We start from the raw sequence: 23,766 nt of genomic DNA on the forward strand, positions 1-23,766 counted from the left end.
AGCCCCGGGGTGTTGTCTTGCACCAGCAAAAGTTAGAGGTCAGTCCTGACTCAGGTGTTCAGCGGTCCTGTGAGCTCCACAGAAACAAGGTCTTATATCTTGGATTCAAAGCTGAGGGAAACGCAAGGGGAGCTAACACTGCAGCACATGCTGGATATAAGGTTATGGCTTCAAATTATGCTTAGGCAGGTATATATGGGGTTATGATAGCGGTAGTTGGTAAGAAATATGTGCATTATACCACATCTTTAACTGATTACTGGTAGTAAGGAATAGAAACTGAGTTAGCAGCATTAGCAACAGCATTAGCTGTAGCAGGAAACAAAGCCGTACTTACCAGTAGTAATACTAACATCTGCAGTAGTGCAGTATTAACTTTGGCACTTGGTGCTGTTTTAGTTTCAGTCTTTTGAGAAAATCATGCATTAGTTTGCATCAAATTTGCCATTTTTGAGAGTTTTAGTCAACAGAAACTAAAGACCCAATAAACTGTAGTTTTAATCAGTGACATTTTTAGTCAGATTTTATCTTAATTTGTCCATTCATTCATTTTAAACGGTATTATTTAGTTTTTTGATTAAAACAGAAAATGTAATATAATTCATCACAGCTCTTGTTTTGAAAAAAAATGTATTCAGTTTCTGTTTCATTATTCAGAAAGGACAAAATGTGCTAGTAGTTTCCATTACCACTGCAAATGTATAAGCAGTGACATAGAACAACGGCTGCACTAGTAAATGCACACTACCAGCATTGGCCCTTGAGCTCTAACAATCAGAGAATTAAATGGTAGATGGTTTCATAATCGATTAAACATCATTTTTAAAGCAACAGTCTCAAGTGGGCACTTCAGAGTTAATAAGAAGACATAAACAATACATTTGAAATTGAACAGTTTTCTGACACTTTGTACATTAAACAATAAACTAAAAAATAATGGCAAGAATAAACAGCTTAAATGATGGTTAGACAAAATTTCTCTCTGTCTAGTCTGTCATTTGAGGGGAGGATTTGCTGCTTTTTGCTTTCATTCATGCCTGTAAATTGAATATAGCTGGATTTTACACAGTTGGTCGAACAAATCAAGATGTCTGAAAATGTCAGCTTTGGCACTACAAAGATGTAAGGGGTATTTTTTCCTCTTTTCATGCTGATTAAATAATTGATCAACAAGATCAGTTATCAGTCATCAGTTAGTTCCATAGTACCATGAGTAAGAAGCAGCAGTAGTGGCAGCATCAGCAACATAATTAGAAACATCAGCAATAGATGTAGGAGTAGCATTAACGCTAAGCAGCAGAAGGTTTAGTTACAGTGTTAGTAACAGCAATAGCAGTGGTGCTGCAGGGCATCTGCATTCAAAGAAGAAGTAGTACTAGTATTAGGAAAGAAGGGAAATAATTAGCAGCAGCATCACTAGAATTATTATCAGGAGCATTTGGATTTTGTTAGTAGCAGCATTCAGAATAGTCACAGCAGATATTAGTGCAGCAACGCAGTAATGGTGGTGCTATAAGTCATTTCACTGGCATTTACGAAACATGAGGAGAGAGATTTCACTGTTTAAACACTTGAAACTGCACATTTTTCTTTTTTCCTGTTCCCTAAACATGTCTGTCACCATTTCTGTGTCAGTCTGTACTTTCTCTCATGGCTTTGAGGTAAGTTTTTCAGCAGGTCATTCCCACATCTGTGCAACAGCAAATAGTGGAGTAGGTGAGCTATTCAAGCATGCTTCAGGCCCAATTAAACACAAACAAATCAACTTAATTAGAAAGGAGACCGCTTAGGTAGGGATTTACAGTAAACTACCTCTAAATATGCTGCCCAACTCAAGGATTGGACAAACTTGTTGGCATTCACTCACACGGTGGAGAATGGTTGCAGAGCCCCCTTCTAGCAACCCTACCCATCCTGTGTTCAGCCAACTGGCCACACTAAAGCTTGTATTAGTGATTCGACTTATGCTCTCACTTGTTTTCCTGTACAGATTCGCCTTAACCCTTAACCCTACCTCTGGTCCAATTAAACACAAACAAATCAACTTAATCAGAAAGGAGACCGCTTATGTAGGGATTTACAGTAAACCGCCTCTAAATGCGTTGGCCAACCCAAGGATTGGAAAAACTTGTTAGCATTCCCTCACATGGTGAAGGATGGTTGCAGAGCCTTCCTAGCAACCCATCTTATGCCCAGCCAACTGGCCACACTAAACCTTGCATTAGTGATTCGACTTATGCTCCCACTTGTTTGCCTGTCCAGATTCCCCCTGCCTTGTACTGTAATCCCTCTTCAGCAGATTTTTAATTAAACACAGACAACACATGGCGGTCAAGACGGCACCCTGACAAGGCAAGGACGCTGAGGCTAAAGGAGGCCTGTACTGGTACTGAAGTGTGCAGCAGAGCTTGCTATCCAAGCTCTATGTCTTTCTTTGAAGACAGAAGAAAAAGACCCATCATTTTTACCAGGACTCCTGATCGGCGCCCTCTTTAATTGCGCCACCCTCCCAAAATGCACTCATGCATGGACAAACGGAGGACAAGACACATTCATACACAAACACTGTTTAAGCCAGCTGTTACTGTCCTTGGCCACAGCATCTAAAATGAGGTTTGATTGACTTTATTATCAAGTAAGAACCACCGTAAAACACTTTCTGGAAGGCTTTCTCTCACTCTCCTCTGCCCCCTCCCTCTCTGTGTCTATGATTGACAGCTTTAATTAACAACAGGTCCACCGTCCTGGCAGAAAGTGGGTGACAGAGTTGGCGAATTGTGGCGTGGGGGTGGGGGTGGGAATGAGGATGGAGGGAGGTGAAGTGGAGATAAGAAAACAATGCATAGCCTACTTTTGTGTGCATATAATTAGAGATGTCTGGGACTCGCTGCAGAAGCACGTGGGCGTGGCCGCACAGATTCAGGCTGAAGCAATTTATGTGCACACCGTCCCTCAGGAATGACAATGACAAACATGTCATACATTGTTCTACATATGCATTCCTCTCCTACACTAACCACATCAGGCTCGCTGTCGCCCCTTTCCGCACTTAACCGGCCGCTGACAACTTACAATTGCCTAGTTGTTAAAGCACATGGCATATAATATGTATAGAAGTGGCAAAGAATTAGAAGTCAGGTAGGAAATTTGCATCACTAAAAGTAAAAAATGACCTTCTCTGGCAGCTGAGTCAGGAATTTCAACTCAGTTCTCGCTTTAAGGCTAGAGAGCTGCCATGTGTCCCTCTATTTGATACTTCCAGACTCTTCAACATTCATATGGTCCATATGTACAATATTTCTTTCACATTATGCTGACAACACCAAGCTTTACTTACTGTGACTATAAATTCACAGACTTAAAGACTTGCCTCCAGGACAGCACTTCCTGGATCTCAATAAAAACAGAATTTTAACGTTATGTTAATTCAGTTCAAAGCACTTCCAGCAAGCCAGTGATTTATGTTTCGTAATAAAAAACAGCACATAAGACTAGAGATGGTAAATGAGTCAGACTTGGGGCCTTGAAGATGTCATGACAACCTCACTACCCAGTCCATATAACAACATTCTAAAAATGTGAGGGGACCTGTCTTCTCGTACAGCTGCCATACGTAGCCTAGTGGAGATGGCGAATACTCTAGAATGGCATCAACCAGAACTGGTAAAGCAACAGCTCAGCAGAGAACAGCACAAAACACATGTGACATTCCTACATTCAAAAAGTCAGAACAATAATAACGTTTTCGTGCTACTAAAAGATACTCCGTTCACCTGTTCAATTCAGATGGGGGTTCTACTGCTACATCTTAACCTGGACATGTAGCTAATATCAGCTGGGCTAAATTGATGGCAATTACTCAATTGAAAGGACAACAAAATGAACTCCAACTGCTTGATCAGGATTACCACTACATATATGAAAAAAAAGTTGTAAAAAAAAAAAAAAAAAAAGGCTTGCGCTTCCAGAAAGACATGAACTTACGAGACCTCTGTTACGTGCAACTTGCATCTGAACCTGTCCAGTCGAGACGCTTTAAGATTTGAAAAAAGATGAATGAGTGGAACAAAAAAATATTTAGCAATATTCATGAAGGTGTGAAGCTAACGGTGTCAGAGGGTTGGGGTTACGACTGGCAGAGGAATCTGTGAAGTGCAGCACATACTAACACTGGAACAGAAGCACAAAAATGGATGACAGTGAATGTCTCTCTCTTTCAGTAAATCCACCAAAAATAAAAAAAAATCTCATTGTCCATCTTACATATTTACACTCTACAGATGTGCCCAACCTTCAGCTGACACTGCGTCTGACTTACTTGCCTTAAATTGCTGCTGACTTTTCCTGTGATTATAGGTGCTCTTAAAATTGTCATTTATTATTTCAGTCATTTTCTCTGCTTTATTTTGTGTAGCATTCTCTGCTGTAAACCACTTTTGATCAAGTGCATTGCCTTTAAAGTGGTTCAGAAATGAAGCCGAGTTAAAAACAGTTAAGAGCTTTTGTACATGCTGTGGATTTTGTCTAACAAATGGACAGGTACATCAGTTTTCCATTTTATTAAAATCATACTTTAAGCCCATCAACACTGTCCGTAAGAGCTTTGGGAGCGACGGTCACAAAAACACCCTGTCCTGGCTTTTAATGAAGAGATTTAATGGGCCTAAATGCTGTTCAGAGGCGTTTTTTTCCCCAGATGACAGTTAGATTTTGGAATAAAACTAAATATCGTGGGAATATTTTTGGCATAAACAATCAGTGCTGGCATAATATTAACATCCCCGTCTAAAAAAATATAGTGGCTAAGCCGTACTTTAACCATAAACAGCTTTACAGACTAATCAAACCAAAAAACTAACTAATTACTGGACTTATTACAAGTCAAGCAGCACAATCTGTCCTAAAACGTGGTGGCCATCTTCAAAAAATTCTCATCTGATTAGCCTCATGATTAACCAATTTCCTATAAAAGCCAGTGTGCCGCCTGTGGAATTGACTTTTCTTTAGTTTTATAATACATTAACACCAGCAAAGAACTTCTACATGAAACAGAAAAAAACATCAACCAGTGTGGCCCTTTGATGGCAAACTTCTGCTGCTCTCACCACTTTTCTAGGTCGACATACAGGAGGCTGTGCTTAAACCAACTCACAAACAACATATGTCAGCTGCTGCCTTATGCAAGGGCAAACAAAGTAGATCTGTTTTTAATGTCTACTCAGGTCATCCCTGCATCATCCCTCCATGTCTGGGCCAGCCTCATCATCCTCTCATGCCCCATTATTATTGTGTATGGGCGTGGTGACCTCGGCCAGAGAGCCATCTGCTCAGACTCTATTGATGCTGAGATTAGGGTGTAGGCCAGGAGGGCACAGGGACACACATGTTCAGTGGCCAATCTGGAAAGTCTTCCCCCAGGTCACTTTCACCTCGAACAGGCCTGCTAGATCAGACGGTGGATGGAAGATGAAAGGTGATGCACAGACATGCGGCACAGACAGAAATCTGACCACCAGCTGATTTCCATGCTGTTTCCACCAAACTGATTCCATCATTGTGATCAATAATCCCCATACTGCCCTTCTGTACTTCACACACTCCTCTCTTCTCCCACTTGCTTCACTCTGCCTCTTTTTTCCACCTCCACCTAATTTGCAATGTCTGAACTTGAGGGTCTTACTATTGAATCAATGATTCAGGATGGTGCAATAAAGTCAAATGTACTCTTGTCCCTAATGGAAAACAGGGTGTCGCTCATTTATGGAGCATCCCACTGTGTAAAGCTTGAGCCTCATGTGAAGAGTTTGTATATTTGCCATTTGGGGAAATGGTAATACTTCCTTATTTAAAACCATTACCAGTGTAAAAGGGTAAACGACTCATGACTTTGGGATAATAAATGTTGAATTTAACTTGAGAACATACTTTCCCCTTAAAACGGATCCTTCTTATAAATTACAACTCTTCACTTGTGAAGTTAATTTTGCTCCTCTTTAGACTCATGTGTGGCACTCAGACTCGCCCACAGACATGCGGCACAGACAGAAATACGACCACCGGGTGATTTCCACGCTGTTTCCACCAAACTCATTCCTTTAGTGTAATCAATAATCCCCCTACTGCCTTTCTGTACTCCACACACTCCTCTCTTCTCCTACTTCCTTCACTCTCTGCCTCTTTTTTTTTCCACCTCCACCTGACTTGTGGGGTCTTGCCTATTGAATAAATGATTCAGGACTTCCTGGAACAGCAAGCATATAAAAAGCACAACATCACACTCTGGGCACTGGCGGCGATATATCTCATAAAACAGAATGAGGATTTTAGAGGTATATGCCTCCAATCATCCTTGGCTAGGCTAACGTGTTCCTCTGTGAATGCAAAGATGCTACAGCCTGCTCATTCCCATGCAGAGCATGGTCCGTCAGCGCCTTGCTCATGAATGTAATCCCTTACGTTTATCTGTCTAAGTTCAGAGGCCATGGGGGCTGCAACCTATTGTACTCACTACTGATGCATGTGGTGTTTGGAAGGCAAACACAGCAGATGCTGGCCCAGGTGCCGTTACATCTTATGCCTTCCAAAATGCCAAGATTATCTAAATCACTGCTAAAGTGAGCACTCCTGATAGAAGTCCAATGTAAAGTGCAAAGTAGGGCTGAACAATAAATCAGTTTCAAACTGCAATCACAGTTTGGAACAGTGCAATTAGCCAATCGTAAAGGCTGCAATTTAGAGTATGCATTATGCAGCATGTCTGACCCCGAGTTTAAACTATCATGTGGAATGGTTTTAGAAAGGGTTCTACAAAATTCATGTCCTCATTCTTGTGTGACAGTCCCACTTTTGATGGTGTCCCGTGTGGTAATGCCCCATCATGTTTGACATCATTAGACAGCGAGTACTGAACTGCAGACTTTAAAAGCATACATGGAAAATCAAATTACGTTATTTGTCAGAAAATTTGGAGCTGAAATTGCAAATTTGCAACTCACCCCTGTCGTTTAGCCCCAGTAGAAAAAAAGAGATTGATCTAACAAAAATATGCATGCCAAGTTATTTCTAAAAGAGGAAGAGGAGGACAGATGGGTTGTGAGGCAAGGGGGCGAATATGGGGAGGCAAGCCATTAACACTGCCAGGGTTAAAGGTTCGATTCTCAGCAGGAACGCCTACATTGGAAGCGTTTATTAATTTCATTTTGAAATTTGTTTATCAAGGGAAGTTTCACATGTTGTGCTGAAAACTGACACAGTTCCATCCAGTCACAGTGGGAACTGCTTGGTGTGAAAGTGTCAGTATGCTTCAATCAAAGTACTCGTCAGATCACTGTAGTGTCTGGAACCATGCCTTTCTGACACTGGAAATGGAGGGGATGTGTCCCATCATTTTTTATAACTTTACTAGGATTCTCTCTCAAGCTGCCTTACATAATTCTTTACACAACACCTACTCTTGCTGCCCAACACGCATGCTTTCAGAGACTGTCCAAAGGTGTGCATCATTGTCCCCAGCTTGTGATGCATTGATTCAGTACTCCACTGTTTTTGGTAGCAGCCCTGATAGTAACTTGCATCTGCAGATCAGGTGTCCCTCAAGACATCCGATCTACTTTGAAACTGACCTCAGCAAGTGTGTCAGGTGTCTTGGTCAGTACCTGATCCACCAAAATGTTACAGATCCACAATTTCTTTGCAGTGTCACTTTGAAATTCAGTGTTTTCTTTGACAGATGCGAACATTTTTGTTCAGACACAGGACAGTTTCAGTGACTTGGACAGGTGAGGATACGGACGGCTAGAAACTTAACGAACAGAATCAGTTCACAGCTCAGAAATGTCAGATACCCTGTGTGAAGATATCAGAAAAGAAAGGGAGGAATCTGTACATACCTATACCCTTCTTGAAGGATTATTGCCTCTTGCAGACATTGTGGTTCAACAACCTGACAAACTACCAGCCACACAGCAGCTGCACAGGAATTTTTGGGGTTATGTGCTCGACAGAATCTCCACAATGCCTGCAGTTGAAGGGTAAAGTATTACTCATCCTTTCCCCGGCTTCCCCGGCCTGCACCACGGGCCTCTGACACTTCATGTATACAATTACAATGTAAGATGAAATGGAAAAGAGCAACAGTGAGACAAAAACTGGCATCAATCCAACATTACTTACAGAAGAGGGAGGTGAAGGAAGACGCCCCACAGTGATAGCAGACACACAGGTGTTGCTGCTCATGCTGCATAACCTCCCCTGCTGTGCACAGTAGGGTCATTGCTAACCTTGACAGGGGTGAGCAGGCACTGCCGCAGTGCCCTTGTTCACTCCGGTGAGGGGCATGTCATGTTATTTATTTAATTATTTGACTTTTTTTTTTTTTTTGTAAGTTTCCCTTCTAACTTTTAATATCTCTTGTGCGCCAAAGGGACACTCAGAGGCCCACAGGTTTGATAACTTTAAACGCCTACTTTTTAAAGTGTAATATCTACAGCTACCTTGGGACCTACACACCCCGGGTCTTGCTCCATATCAGTGGTCTTCTCATTTTTTTTGGTATCTTAAAAAAATGAAGTGTAAGATATGAAGAGGAGTGAGTTTGTAGCTTGGCAGTTAATCTAACTTGAGTTTATCAGCACTGTGGTCTTCTACATTAATGACACGGGGGACTAAACATGTGAGCCAGAGAGGGAAAACTCTGGGAGATAAGAAGTTGAAGAGGAGCTAGCAGAGCTGAAAAGAAATAGCTTTTGGCATCATGCAGTTATATTTCCCCAGAAGCTGCAGAGAGGAAAGGAAGCGAGAGGAATGCTATTCCCGCAGTTTGGTCCCCAATGTCATTTCAATCTAAAGTGACATTTGCTGACAGCACCACCACAAAATCATCTTGTACATGAACTTTGACCCCATCTGCTGAATATGCAGGTCCGTCTTCCCATGCCGCCTAGATAACTGAGCGACAGCTTCCACTCTGATGCCAGCGCCGCGACTGGCATCAAAGCGTCATCAGACGTGACAGGCACGACCACAGGTTTCATGGCTGGGAGCAGCTCGGACAATTGGCTCTGCAGAACAGTGTAAACACACCGGCGGTTAGGCAGCACAAGCGATGGAGGAATATTCATAAAGATTATTCATGGTTGGCTGTCAGGAGCACTGACAAATCCGGGAGGTAATGGCAGCAGCAGCTGAATCTGACAGAGAGCAGGGCTGGACTAAATGGACAAGCAGCCATCAGCTCTGAACAGTCATGCTCCTGCATATCTCATCCCTGTGCACACGTCACCACCAAGATATGCACACAAACATAGCCACAATCGGCAGGATTCTACACCATTTATCTTACCTGCTATTCCCGACAACTTGGCCCTGTCTGTGTGCTGAGAGCAAATGTTTCCAGAACCACAGGGCAAATTATCCTTGAAAGGAAAAATCCTCCCTCAAACACTCCGCACTGTTATCTTTCATCAATCTGTGATGCTGAGAGCATTCCAGGGCTTAAATTTTGATGAGGCACTCTAATTTACTTTTCTGGTGTACTCACTTTCCCTCAAACTGCTTTTTTTCTTTTGTGGTCAGGTTATTTTAATTTGTGGTACAAATGCCAAGATGAACAATTTACGATACGAAAAAACAAACAACTAAACACAGCAATTTAGCACAAAATGAAATGATTCCACGGTGATACAAACAAAATTTGGTCAGTACAAAAACAGGCAGTGAAGATTAAATACGCTTCTAAATATATTCATATATTTTACTTTGTGTCTTTGAACAACTGGAGACACTATATTACTACAGACTACAAAATATAGTGTGTACTGTATACTGCACTGTGCTGTGATAGGAGTTAGTAAACAAGAAGTGAGCTTTATCATGATGTGCTAATGCTAAAAAAAAATCTTGCTCCTGACTTGCAAGGATGTTCTGCTTTTGTTATGATAAATTACATTTTTATAGTTTTGAACAACTGGATGAACAAAACAAGATAGATCAGGAGATTAAGCAAGAAAAAAAATCTGCACATTAATTAATGAAAATATTGTCACACTGCAACCCTAGTGCTGTAAATATTAAAACTGCAGACTACTGTTTCATCTAGATTTCTTTTTGCAATTAGCTGGGACCTACAGTTCCATTCTTGAGCCCCATTCCTGTTTTAAAATACATCATTACATTTGGTGTTCTTCTTCCAAAACAAAAAGTAAAATTTTGTTCCAATGTGGCTTTATGCAATGTAATTTGTTTTTGAAATTCTCCTCTAACTTTACTCTGCTCCAATCAACAACACAGAACAATAATGTTTTATCTGTGATGTCACTTTTGAAAATAATCTGGATGACAGTATGTCCAAATGTGTGCAATTTTCACAGGAAAGGAAGGGAGATGCTGTCTCCTTTGTTAGCCTGCCATCTCTCCGTATCTGTAGCTGTGCTGCTATTGGGTCATCCTCCCTGTTAAAAATGAACGCTCCTATCTAGAGGTGTCACAAGAAGCGATATATCAGTACCAAGTCCAATTTTACAAATTATGATATTTTCTTTCTATGGTGCCAAAAGTACTAAAGGTTCCATAAATGCTGCACATAGATTTTCAGCAATAACAACATGTTGAATTGCTTTGGCAAGTGCAGCTGCAGCAACAGGTTACAACTTATGGAGAGAAAATAAACACCAAGTCAAAAAAGAGGCATTCAGCGTTCGAGTTAAAGCTCATGGACAAGTTGTAAACAACCTTAAGTCAGAATACAAACAGATTCACAGATGAAAACAGAAAATACCTCCATCTTATCTAAGCAGCTCAAAGACAGACATGCAGCCTGTAGCCTGGTTTGTCTCAAACACGAGCCCTGGTTGGAGGTCATAAAGCATCACGGAAGTCCTAGTCCGAATGAGCGCCAGTAAGAGGCTCCTCTTGGTATCGTGACCAGGTACTACAGCTAATCTACAATACATGAGGTGTAGGAAAAGGGCATCAGATCAGATCAGCAGATACCAAATATTAAATGTCTCTGACTAAATCAGAGGCAGAAGAAATTTGATCAGGACATCTCTTGTCATCATGTCAGCTGGGTGCTGCTTGTAATGGTAGGATTATTTTTAAATACATTAATTTAACTGATTTGCTACTTTGACCTTAAGGACTGTGTAACTTCTGTAATACTGATATTGATTAGCACATTTTTAGTAGAACACCTCTACTCGTATCAATATCTACTGTCTGTATGGATATTTTGCCAAAATTAAAAAATATATATATTTATTGTAAATGAAGCAGATTTTATAGGCATACTGTCATTTTGTGTAAACACTCTGCATACTCATACTTGGTATTACTGTGTCAGGGTTTTTCCAATTTAGACAAAATCCCTGTGTATGCCACCAAAGCAGCAAAAAGGCCCAGGAACATAAGGTACATCACCACCAACAGTTACCCAACAGTGCTAAAGTGTTTAAGGTGAATTTGTTCAACTTCATTCCTTCAGATTTGACGAGATAAGTGCACCCGACTGGCTTGATGATATTTCCTTTCTTGAGGCTGTTTGAGGAATTAAGAGACACTTTCACTGACATGAAATGTAGTCAAGCTTTCAGAGACAGATATTGTTGTCAGTGCAATTCTTTCGCTTTAATCGGGTAAGCTGCCTATGTGGCTGCTTTCAAAGCATCATCTTCACACACTCAATGCTCTGCGGACAATTTGAGACATGATATGTGTCAGACGGTGAGCTCTCAGACTAAAGAAGAGGGCAGCTGAAGGAGTTCACAGAGGGGATCGCAGGTAGAAGTAGCCTTACCATGTCTTGCTAAAAAGCAAACTGATGTCTGACTATCATCTGAGGTTACAAAGTCTGGATGTTTTAAAATGCTTGGCTTTTGTTGCTCCAGCAACACGTCAGTCCCCTGAGACTCCACAATTAGCAGCTTCCTTGCATACCAGCAACACACAGCCAAGTCTAACATTCCCTTTCCACCTGCTGTCTGAGGTGTTTATGGTATGTGAATTTATTCTACTCAGCTATTTTACTGATTTCATAAAGCATTTCATCGAGCACATCGTTATAAAGGCTGTTGAGATGAAACTGAGAGCTGTGTAAGCAATGAAATGAGTCACTGAGGAAAAATTGAGCAACAGCAATCAAAACCCCAGCAGCTTCCTTTGAAGCCGTCCAAAGTGAACAACAATTCATTCAGTACCGATGTCTAAAAGTGAGCAAATTAACTTTATTGTCTAAACGTGTATAGCGATCAGCTTGACAGGTAGCACAGCGCCTGCTGGCTTTATTCCATCTGCTCAATAATGATTTGTTGTCAACGGGGGGAAAAAAAACAACACATTCTAACACCTGGAGAGCTGAAGCCGGTCCTGGATCTCTCCACAAAGACGGCTTGCAGGTCCAGGCCAAAGCAGTCTGATGGTGCCGTCAGCTCCATTAACAAGGCGTGGTGCTGACAGGCACACGTGAGCAGCAGCAGCAGCACTGCTAGATTAATGTCAGAAGGATAACGCACAAGGCGATAATATTCAGCGACGGTCCGATTGCTACAGCCACAGACGACCAGCACGTGGTTTCCCAACACGGGCCCTGCTGACAGTAACCCCATTAAATTAGTCTAGAAACTCAAATGTAACTAATTTGACAGCCAGGGCCAGACAAGATACATAAAAGAAAATCCATCCATCAATTATCTATATAATCATCTTTCGCCGTATCACGGTCCACTTTTCAGGGTCTTACTGTGTCGCGGATTTTTAAATTGTATATATCTAATTTTGTATCGTGGATTTTAGACATTTTTATAGATTTATTATTTTAACTATTTTTGTGGTAAAATAAGCATTTTCTAACCTAACACAACTAAAATGATATAAAAATACATATAAAAGATACATAAAAATACAAAAAATCATAATTAAAACATTTCAAATGAATGTTAAATCGAAATAAAATGAATCACTAAGCACTGACTGGCTCAGCAACCGTAGCATCTGTCTCCTCCGTCTCCCGTGTCTAGCATGCATTCAGCGTCTCACCTTGTCCATTTCACGTCGACGTATGATTGCTGTGCACAGTGTTCCTCTGCGGTGTTATTTTTTGGGGGAAATTTTCAGAAAAAATGTAATTTATTTCAAGCCACACGATGTCGATCCAACAGTCTTCTAAGGCTTCTGGCACCGAACTCAAGCGCCAGAGGAAGATGCTCACCATCAGAGACAATTACGTAGATTTAAGAGTGTAGAGTGTTTGAGAGTGTTTAAGAGCACAAAAAGTGTTTTAAGAGTGTGGGAAAGGGCTATAAGAGTGTGGGGAGGGTAAAGCCTTAAAATATATATAAGTAATAAAATCATGGATTTTTGCCTATCGTGGGGGGTTCTGAAACCTACCCTCCACGATAGACGAGGAACCACTGCACACCGCTTTGTCCTCATTGGAGTCGCGGGGTTACTGGAGTCCGTCTCAGTTGACACCCTGGACAGGTCACCAGTCTATCACAGGGCTACATATAGAGACAAATAATCACAATCACATTAACACCAATGGACAATTAGAGTCACCAAATAACCTCAGCATGTTTTTGGACTGTGGGGGGAAGTCGGAGTACCAGGAGAAAACCCACACATTCACAGGGAGAACATGTAAACTCCATGCAGAAAGATTCCAGGAAGGCAGGGACATGGACCAGGGATCTTCTAGCTGCAAGGCGAAAGTGCTAACCACCAAGGCACTGTGCAGCCCCACACAAGAAAATGTCAGTGGAAATCTGGCATCACTTTACTAATTCCTCAACTGCTAAAGACATTACCTGACTGTCATTACTCGGTCCAGGCCAGTCAAGGCTACCTTTAAGGAGACAATGAAGTAGAACATTGTCCACATTCAATATTGTCTTGTTAAATCCTACATATGTGAGTACTTTTATATCTGAATCTTCCCCTTCCTGGAAAACCTAAAAATATTAGAATGACTCATCTTTAACTCAGGGGCAGTTACATACATATCCAAACAAATGGGATTTGCTGTGACTAGCTAACGCTGTGAATCATGTCAAAGTGCTCATGACCATTCATAGGGATATAGCAGAGCAATAGCATAGTTATATGCCGTGTGGTTTTGTATCACAGGTGGCAAAACCTTTGTTTAATACAAGGCATGCACAATTTTGGAAAAAACTGACATTGTGATCTTTAGTTTAGCATGAAAAATACACACATTATGAGCAGATGACATGAAAAACTATTTAAAATTAATTAATCATTCAAGAATCATTTTTGCGATATTGCAGAGGAGCCATAGGAAATCAAAAATATGCTTAAAAGAGCTGAATAAAGCCACGGACAAATATAGACTTTTTAAGAGATCTAAATCTCCCATCGTTATCTCTAGAAGAGGCGAACAACTTGGGGTCCCATATTACATTAAAGGAACTGGGGGAGGCCATCCATAGTATGAAAAAGGGGAAATCGCCAGGTTGGGACGGCATACCCCCAGAATTTTATGCAAGGTTTTGGGAGGAACTGGGGCAATACATGTTAGAGATGATTCAGGCTGCTGTTGTAAAGGGCTCATTTCCTGATGACGTTAATATGGCTTTACTTACTGTTTTACTTAAACCAAATAAGGACCCCACCTCATGCAATAACTATAGACCTTTAAGTACCTTATGTGCCGAAGTAAAGGCTTATGCTAAGGTTTTGGCTACCAGGATGGAGACTTACATGACTAAACTAGTGCACTGCGATCAGACTGGTTTTATAAAATCTCGTCTTGCCAGTGACAACATTCGGACAGATTACTCCATGCCTTACATTTTTCAAAGGATATTCAAACACCCTGTGCAGTGTTGTCCCTTGATGCCGAAAAAGCCTTCAATCGGCTTGAATGGCTATATCTATGGGAAGTTCTTAAAAGGCTTGGCTTTGGCAAAAATTTTATCCAGCTGATTAAGGTTCTTTATGCCAACCCTTCTGCTATGGTGACAATGAATGGTATTTTGTCCTCCCCAATATCTATATCAAGGGGGTCCTGCCAGGGATGCCCCCTTTCCCCCCTTTTATTTTCTCTCTCCTTGGAACCGCTAGCCCAAAAAATAAGACAGCATCCACAGATTGTCCCCGTTTCCTTTTGTAACACACATCATTCACTGTCTTTATTCGCGGATAACATACTTCTTTATGTTAATAATGTTCCCTCCTCTATACCTCATATCTTGGATGTTTTTACCCAATTCAGCCTTGTTTCTGGATACAAAATTAATTGGTCTAAGTCACAGTTAATGCCCATCAACTCATTTCTAGACCCATCTATGCTTCCATCTCATATTCCTGTGGTTAAATCTTTTAAGTATCTTGGCATTGAAATCTACCGTTCCTTACAAGCTATCTCTATAAAAAAAATTTCAAAACATTTTAAGTTGAAAATGATTTAGACAGACGGACAAAATTACCCAACTCTTTAGCAGCTCGTGTCTCCATAATTAAAATGGATATTCTTCCTAGAGTAAACTTTGTTTCCTGCATGATACCTCTCCCCCCTCCTAATGGCTACTGGGACAATTTAAATAAAGTAATTTCCAAGTTTGTGTGGGGTGGTAAAAAAACCACGTATCAAATTAATCACACTACAAAGAAACAAAGATGATGGTGGCTTGGCTATTCCAAATTTTAAGTGGTACTTCTGGTCCTATGTGTTACGTCCAGTATCAACATGGCTTGATGCTGATGCTCAAGTCTCTTGGAGACCAATAGAGGAAAACATCGCACATCCCCACCGATTACAGGATCTTGTTTATTCAGCTTTACCCTCGAAGCTCGCTAAACGCCAGCTGGGTCCAATCATATCCTTTTTATTATCCACATGGTGACAAGTTGAGGGTTTTACTCAGACATCACTGAAATGGCACAAGAACAGCCCCATATTTAATAACTACAATCTTATTACTGGTGGAGCTCCTTTTCAGTTTCCACAATGGTCAACAAAAGGCATTCATACCATTTCTGACATTTGGAACAATTTGGGAATGAGGGCATTTGATGACTTGGTCTCAGAGCATAATATTGCTGGAGGCTCATTCTTCTTCTACCTCCGACTCAGATTAGCAATGCGTACATACGGTGTCCCATGGGGAGTAGCCCTAAAAATCCACTCTCTTCACTTGCTGCTGGACACTAAAGGTTGTACGAGGGGCTTAGTGTCGAAGTTATATGTTCTTTTAAACACCAGGAGCGAACCTCTGTCAGTTCAGGAAGCTTGGAGGAAGGAGCTTGGCTCCTCTGAGGATGATATCTGTTGGGCCACAGTCTGGAGTAATTTGGATCTCACCTCCAAAAATCCTAAACCACAAATTAATACATTTTAAATTTTTACACAGGCTTTATCTGACTCCGAGGAAGCTTTATTTGATGAAAATAGCACCTTCTCCTAAGTGTGAACTCTGCCCTTCTGGCGAGACAGGTTCTTTAATGAATATGTATTGGGAATGTCAGGGTGTTGTATATTTCTGGAGGATGATTTGTGCAACCTTATCTGATTTGTTTATTTTAAGGATACCATACAACCCAAAGTTGTTACTTTTGAATGATACCTCCTCTCTAACTCTCTCCTCTTTTCAAAAGCTACAACTATTTGTCTGCCTGACAGCCGCAAAAAAAAATGTTGGCGCTTCGTTGGCAACCTCCCCACTCTTTATCCACTAGTCAGTGGTTGAGATCCTTATTGGATATATTACATTTAAAGCTATCAGTGGCAAGAATGCATAACGCCAAACAATCCACTATCTATGCTTGGGCGTCCTTCATTGACAAAGTAAGACACCTTTGTACAGACTTTTAGTCACAGACCCAGGCATCCAGAACCCTATTTATTTTTGTATAAGTATCCTGGTTTCTCTCACCTTAATATTCTCTGTCTTCTTGTATTTCTTCCATGTGATACATTGTTATTTTATGTCATTTGCACTCTCTTGTTCACTCTGTCTCTGATGTAAATAGGCCAGAATAAGTTATGAAATGCCGCTGGGGGGATGGGAGCGGGGGGGGGGGGGGGGGGGATTGTTCCTAGTTGTATTTGTATCATGTCTTTTCTTTTCCTAAAACTTCAATAAAAATTGTTAACAAAAAAAAGAGCTGAATACAGCCATTTGGGACCTTTAGCATAAGGTGACACTGGCAAAGGGTTTTGAAATAGTTTGTTTTTTGTTCTGAATGGCATCCAGATCTGGCTCAAATAAATTTATTTTGTTGCTTTTTGTGGTGGCAGTAATTAGGAGATGCTGCTGACAGTGTTTTTAGTCAACATCATCCTTCCAAACGTTTCCATATGATTGATTTTGTGTTTCTTTTGCAACTAAATCATCCTTCTCTCCTTAAAGGGAAACTTCATTTTTTTTCAACCTGGGGTCTGTTTTCATATGTCATTTCATGCATGTGAGTGATGGAGAAATGAATTTTCGACATAGCTCCAGTATTTAGCCAGGCAGGCAGCTTCGCAGCTCAGCTAGCAGCTCAGCTAGCGAAAAGTATGAAAACAGACCCCAGGTTGAAAAAAAACGAAGTTCCCCTTTAATCTCTACAGTAGTATAGGACCCCTCAGCCACACCCACTTTTAGCCATCCAATCACATGTTGTGGATATAATTTGAATCTCTCAATAAAGACACTCCAGCTTCTGTTTCACTGACCTCAAACTCCAAAGTCACAATGTGTAGAAATAGAAAGTGAATCAGTGTGGTCTGGGGGGCAGCTGGCCCTGATGCCACCTCCCAAGTTCACATTAAGTCCTGCAACCAGACATAATTTTGGAGGACACTAACTATGTCATCATTTCATCAAACACAACAGTATTTATCAGGGCTCCTCCTTCTAAGCTAATAGTTCATGGCCCATCTTAGTTCATGAAGTGCTTTAGTGGTGTAAATAACTCAACACATTTTTAACTAATCAAACGGCCCATTTTCTGCAGGTGGTAATCCAGTAGGTTGAGGCCTGGTGAACAAATACAGTAGGATATCCAAACCGTAAGTTTCCTAAATAAGCTTCATTTCCTTACACTAGCGATCAAAAGTTTGGGGTCGCCCAGGAAATTTCATGTTTTCCATGAAAACTCGCACTTTTATTCATGTGCTAACATAAATGCACAAGGGTTCTCATCACTTACCCTTTCAACACGATTAGCTAACACAATGTAGCATTAGAACACAACAACACAGGAGTGATGGTTGCTTAAAGTGGGCCTCTAGACTCCATATAGACATTCCATTAAAAATCAGCCGTTTCCAGCTAGAATAGTCATTTACCACATTAACAATGTCAAGACTGGATTTCTGGGATCAATTAATGTTATCTTCATTCTGCTTTTCTTTCAAAAATTAGGACATTTCTAAGTGACCTCAAACTTTTGAACAGTAGTGTAGCTAAACACAAACTGTGAACAACTTCTTCAAATCAATTGTATGAGTGCTAGTGTATTTGATTTCAATGCAACTGTCAGCAGGTGTTTGTAGCCATTCTGCTGGAAAAAAAAAAAAAAAAACACTGCAAATCTAAGATTTGGCCACAATTCAAATAATTTTAACTGGGTATTATAACTTGGACACATTTTCCCACTCAATTATGTCTCAGGATATCACTTCAGTGCCAAAAACGCAACCCCTAAAACACAAAGTAACACAGTAGTAGTAGATTATTAACTGTAATCTTTTGCAACTTGTCACTGAAGAAAAATCACATTCCCTTTAGGCGTAATGAGCTAAAGCCCAACACTGTAGACAGCTGATGACTCCTGAAGATACATTACAGAGACAGACCGATGTAGCAGGATGAGCTGGAGTTCAGCTTAGACAGCAACAATAAAGTCTGTGGATGGCGACACTGCCTTTCACCGCATTTCCACTTCCATGGAGAAAATTGCCTTCTGTAGCACAACAGCAGCTCTGACTCCTCCCTCGACGATAAGAGGAAATCGTTTTGAGATAAACAGAAGTAATCATGCCGCAGTCATATGCGCATAAAGCCGCTGAAGTTTGCCAAGTCTCGCAGCATTCACAAACCTGAGAACTTCCAAAAGCCCATCAAGTCTTCCACTGTGATGATTAAAACCAAAATTCTGTCAAACACCTTTGCAAGTTTGCTTTAGCCACGCTGCCAATAAAAGTCTCCGAGATGAACAGAATGGCAGAAACTAACAGCCGAGGCAATTAAAATTTCTCAAAAGCCATCAAAGTGCTGGGATATAGGGGAAGAAAGGACTTACTGACTTTCACCTTATCCGGGCCTGCTCCAGGCTCAGTCCATCAGGCTGCTCGGGCTGATTGAATGTGTCTATCCATTGATGCTTGACTCATCCATTTAAATGAAAGAGAAATCGCCTCATGTTGGCTGTTTGTAATATGTAATCCATCTATTGTTTCAATGTGTTCATCATAAAGGTGAGGAGTGAAACACGATGTGCACTTTATCATTTCCATCTGGTCATTTTTATCAATTTCTAACTAACAGCATCCATTTTTCTTCAGCCAAACAGACACTAAAGCCCAATCGTTGCTTCAGAAATGTCATCCCACAGCTTTGAAAGCTTGTGGGATGACAATTGAACCATGTGGCTCAATTATACTCATAGGTATCTGAGCCTTCTCTTCTTTTATGAGAACTGGCGTTGAAACAGTCCTTCTTCCTTTACCATCTCATTATCATGAGCTATAATTACAGCGCACTCATTTTCTTGAACAACCGTGTAGCCATTATGCGGTTCACCATTGTTCTATTAAAGAATCTGGTGTTATTTCCTCCAGAACAACCGCATTTCATCATTGCCTTTTGTGTGAGCACACGCTCCATTTTCTCCATTTACAGCCTTCACATTTGCCCCAGGAGAGCAGTGTGTGTCGGGCTATTTTCTGTTGGATTAACACTGAGCTGGATCCACACCGCTACACACCGACGACCCCCTCTCTACATCCTCCCACCAGACCATGAAAGCCCACCTTCTCGTGTCAGCACCCATTTTCAGTGTGGTCTTTTCAAGCGTACCTCCTCCTGACCCCCAGTTTCAGGCTGTTTGGAGCTGCGTGTCAGCGCCGCTCAGCGTTGAAGTTTGCTCACGTGGTTTCATTTCAAGATTAAATTAGCTCCTTACTCTGGCTCCTCTGAGCCCCAGCTAACAGCAGCCCGGTGCGTTTAAACAACACGCCAGGTTTCACCTCAGCAGTCACACATCGTGTAGGTGAAGCTGTGGAGCTGAGGTAAGAGAGCTCCAAACACAGCCACGCACACAAACTCCGCTTTGATACTGAGGAATTTGCCTGAAAACAGCAGACACACAAAGTGAGGGTGGTGGTGCACCTTCTCATGCTTTTCTCCCCGATCAACATTGAAGCTGCATGGCGGTACTTGTTGGCAGCACCAAAAGGCATGGGAAGAAAAATGTTAGAACTACAGCACCTGTAAATCTGACAACAAACTGCAAGGCTCAGGTCGGATGATTTACACATCGAGCTGTTTCTGGAACCTCAGTGCCTTTAAAGTACAAAAATGTGTCCACAGCATCGCATTCAACCTCAGGTGCTGCAGCTGAACCATGGCAGCCCACAGTTTGCGTGCAGCTGAAGACCTTTGCAGCATTTTATTCCCCATCCTCCTCTCTGTTCAGCTTTTGTTATCTATCCTATAAACATAGAAAATCTCTCGAACTATGTTTCAAACAGAAAATCCACATTTTATCAGTTGTTTTCACATGCCCTCCATAGATCATTTTAATCTACTGCACCTTAAACACTCCACCTGTACGAGCATTTGACATGTCGTGTCTTTGTGCTTACTTACTTTTATGTGATTTTCTTTCTGCTCGCACCAAGATTGTTTTTTTAGTTTCAGACATGCCATTTAAAGGAGAAAATAAGATTTTAAAAAATCTTTGGTATTGAGACATTTAATAGCACTGATATTAAAAGAAAACAACACCCACCTCTATCTGTGGAGATTACACGTCTGACAAAGCAGTTCTGGTCCTACTAGCTACATCTGCAACAACTAGTCACCTGTAGGACAAGTCATTTAACTACTTTATTAAATTCACGCTTTTTAGTCATTTTTCTGTCATGACGCCAAATTTCTTAGTCGAGAGAAACTGAGATTAGAATTTATTAGAATTTCCTGACATTTTATTTTACCACAAATGATGATGATCTTTCAGAGCTGATACTAACACAAAATATTAGCAATTAAATTTACCAAGGACTGATATTTGGAACTGATAAACATTTGCAGAAGAAAAATTGATATTGGTTTCAAAAATTCAGACTCATGATGCATAACCGGTGGGATATTGTTCGTGGTGGTTACAACAGAGTCAAAATAATGATATTTTTTAATTATATTTTTAATTATTTTGTTTGAAACTGGTTTAGATTTATAACAACAATGTTAATATGAAAAATGCGAAATACCAGATCCAATAATCAGTCAATCTGAAGGTCTAATTTCATGGCCCAAACAACTAACTTATTTATTCAGTTGTTTTTGGTTATTTGAAAAATAACAGTCCGACTCATTAACACGGAAAACTTCTATCAGTGTCAGTCCTGCCACTCCTACTGATGTGACACTGTACTTTGACGACGACAAAAATATATTTCTTTAAGAAACAGCAATAAAAGAACTTTGCAGAGATGTCACACAATTTGGCAACAATCTGATCAAAGAAGATTTTGAATCGTCAAGGCTTTCACCTCTCTGTACTTATTCAGCGCTTGAGAGGTTTGCTTGAACAAATGCCAGTCAGTGCCAAAGTACTGAGGCTGAATATGCACCCAGAGCAGTTAGGAATAACTTTGCCTTTGCCTATTATTTCTGTGTGGAATCTTTTGCCATCAGTGCTCGAAAAATTCTTCCAACAAACACAGTGAATTCATGCCAAGCACTGCTTAGAGAGTCTTCTCTGTTGTTCCATGTAAGCTCATAAGACAGGTGGCTTGCTACATGAAATCTTTCCCACAGAATCCACTTGATCCTGGAGAGCAGGGAGTGGCTCAGTGCACGGCTGTTCAGCAACTGCCGTAGGTTGTCGTGTAACTGATACCCATGTACCAGAGTATTTTTATCACAGCTAACGCTCGCACGAGCTGCACAGCAGTCTCGAGGAAAATCAACTGCCACTTTCACTTGAGACAAACTTGACGCGGGTGTTACCGGAGGCGTTTTTTTTCCCCTAATCGTACTCCAAAACATTCCTCAAAAGATGTTTCGCAGGCCTTCTGAAATCTTCCCTGACTGCTTGGGCCATTCAAATGCTAAACTAGCCACAGGCACAGTGCAGAGGATTTGAACTCTCATCTCAGATAGGCTCTGAGCATTTCAGGTATTATGGCTAAAAATTTCACTTTTCCACTCTGAGAACACTTCAAAACTGTTAGAGTTGGAGGGACACAAATAAAGAATATTTGGATCAGCTGTCAGTGCAGTTATTTGGGGCACCACACTGACATTACTAATTCATCTTCCCTCTATTGCTTTATAGCCAGAAATACACACTTCTCTTAATTTCTATGAACCCTTCACAGCTCAGAGGACTGACTGTGCAACAAACTAACCATCCCCTGCATCAGCAACACAAGATGTTCCAGCAGTGCCATTAACATGCAGCAGCCGATTTCATACACATCAGCAAGAACTCATGCAATGAGGGAAGACTTCATCACTGAGATGGGATTTACATTTTGTGGGATGACACACTGGTGTAGACAGTAGTGTGGCTCCAAAGTGAAGCCTGAACAATGAAAACATGACAGTGAGCGAGATGCTGAATAGACTGGACACAGATGGACGTGTGTGTGTGTTCAGCATTCAAACAATAATGAATCCACTCTCATTTTTAGCTTTATTTTTACAACTTTGCTCATCTGATGTTGAAAACTGGAGATGCTCTGAGAAAGTCTCAGAGGAGAGGAGCCACATTAAATACCCAGCGGAATATTTCACTGAAGGCACAAAGGAGAAAGTTCTCAGCACGGAATGCGAGCCAGGGGGACATTAGAACAGCTTTACGCGCACTACGATACAACTTTTGAAGTTGGGGAACAACACAGAGAGCAAATAAGCAATTCTGACTTGAACATGTGTGCCTGGGCTGCGGGGAGAGAGCGACTTTGAACCCTGACAGTCAACTTTGAAACAGCAACTCTGCGTTTGGGGAGATTCACAGGTGCGCACCTGCGTCTCGCCAAATTCAATCAACACTCGCGGTTTTCCGTCTTTTACCTGTTGGTCCTTCCATGCTGTCTGCGTAGATCCTGACGGCCAGCATCAGTAGCAATGCTGCTGAATACATGTTGGCAGGAGGAGAAGGTAAAGTCCAGCTCGTTTTGTCAAAAGAAGCAAATCCTCGAGCAAACTCCAGCAGCGGCAGCAGCGGCAAGACTGGAGAGAAGTTGTGCGCTGAGCTCCATCCGTCGCCGCCTACACTGCTCCCTCCACAGCCCGCACAGGGAGCATCTGATCTGGAGCTAAAGCGTTCAAAAAGAGCCCCCTTTCCTCTAACGGCTCCACTACTTTTTTTTCTTTTTTCTTACTTTGCGCGTACTGTCAAGCCAGCAAGTGGGACGCGGGAATGCGGGTCAGCTGCGCCTCCATGTGGCGACGAGATGGATCTCACTTCAAATTAGCTGCTTTCCATTTGCAATCAGTTTCTGATGGAAGCCCAATTTTACATGTAAAAGAAAAGAAAGCAAAGGATTAGGTCATGCTTTAAAAAATATGTAGGCAAGTGAGCATTCTGGTTAAA

At 41.3% G+C, this 23,766-nt stretch overlaps 1 protein-coding gene across 7 annotated transcripts in view; it reads right to left on the minus strand.

Moving 5' to 3' along the window:
• The window catches only part of ptprua (protein tyrosine phosphatase receptor type Ua), a 240,683-nt gene extending 217,139 nt beyond the window's left edge, over positions 1 to 23,544 (minus strand). For all 7 annotated transcript variants that reach the window (XM_022208249.2, XM_022208247.2, XM_022208248.2 and 4 more), the window contains exon 1: positions 23,244 to 23,544. In XM_022208249.2, the coding sequence (XP_022063941.1) occupies positions 23,244 to 23,313 (70 nt within the window). In that variant the 5' untranslated portion in view covers positions 23,314 to 23,544. The remainder of the gene's footprint in view (positions 1 to 23,243) is intronic.
• Between the last annotated feature and the right edge of the window lie 222 nt (positions 23,545 to 23,766).

Source organism: Acanthochromis polyacanthus, chromosome 11 (assembly GCF_021347895.1).
Source record: "Acanthochromis polyacanthus isolate Apoly-LR-REF ecotype Palm Island chromosome 11, KAUST_Apoly_ChrSc, whole genome shotgun sequence".
Taxonomy (NCBI): Eukaryota; Metazoa; Chordata; class Actinopteri; family Pomacentridae; genus Acanthochromis; species Acanthochromis polyacanthus.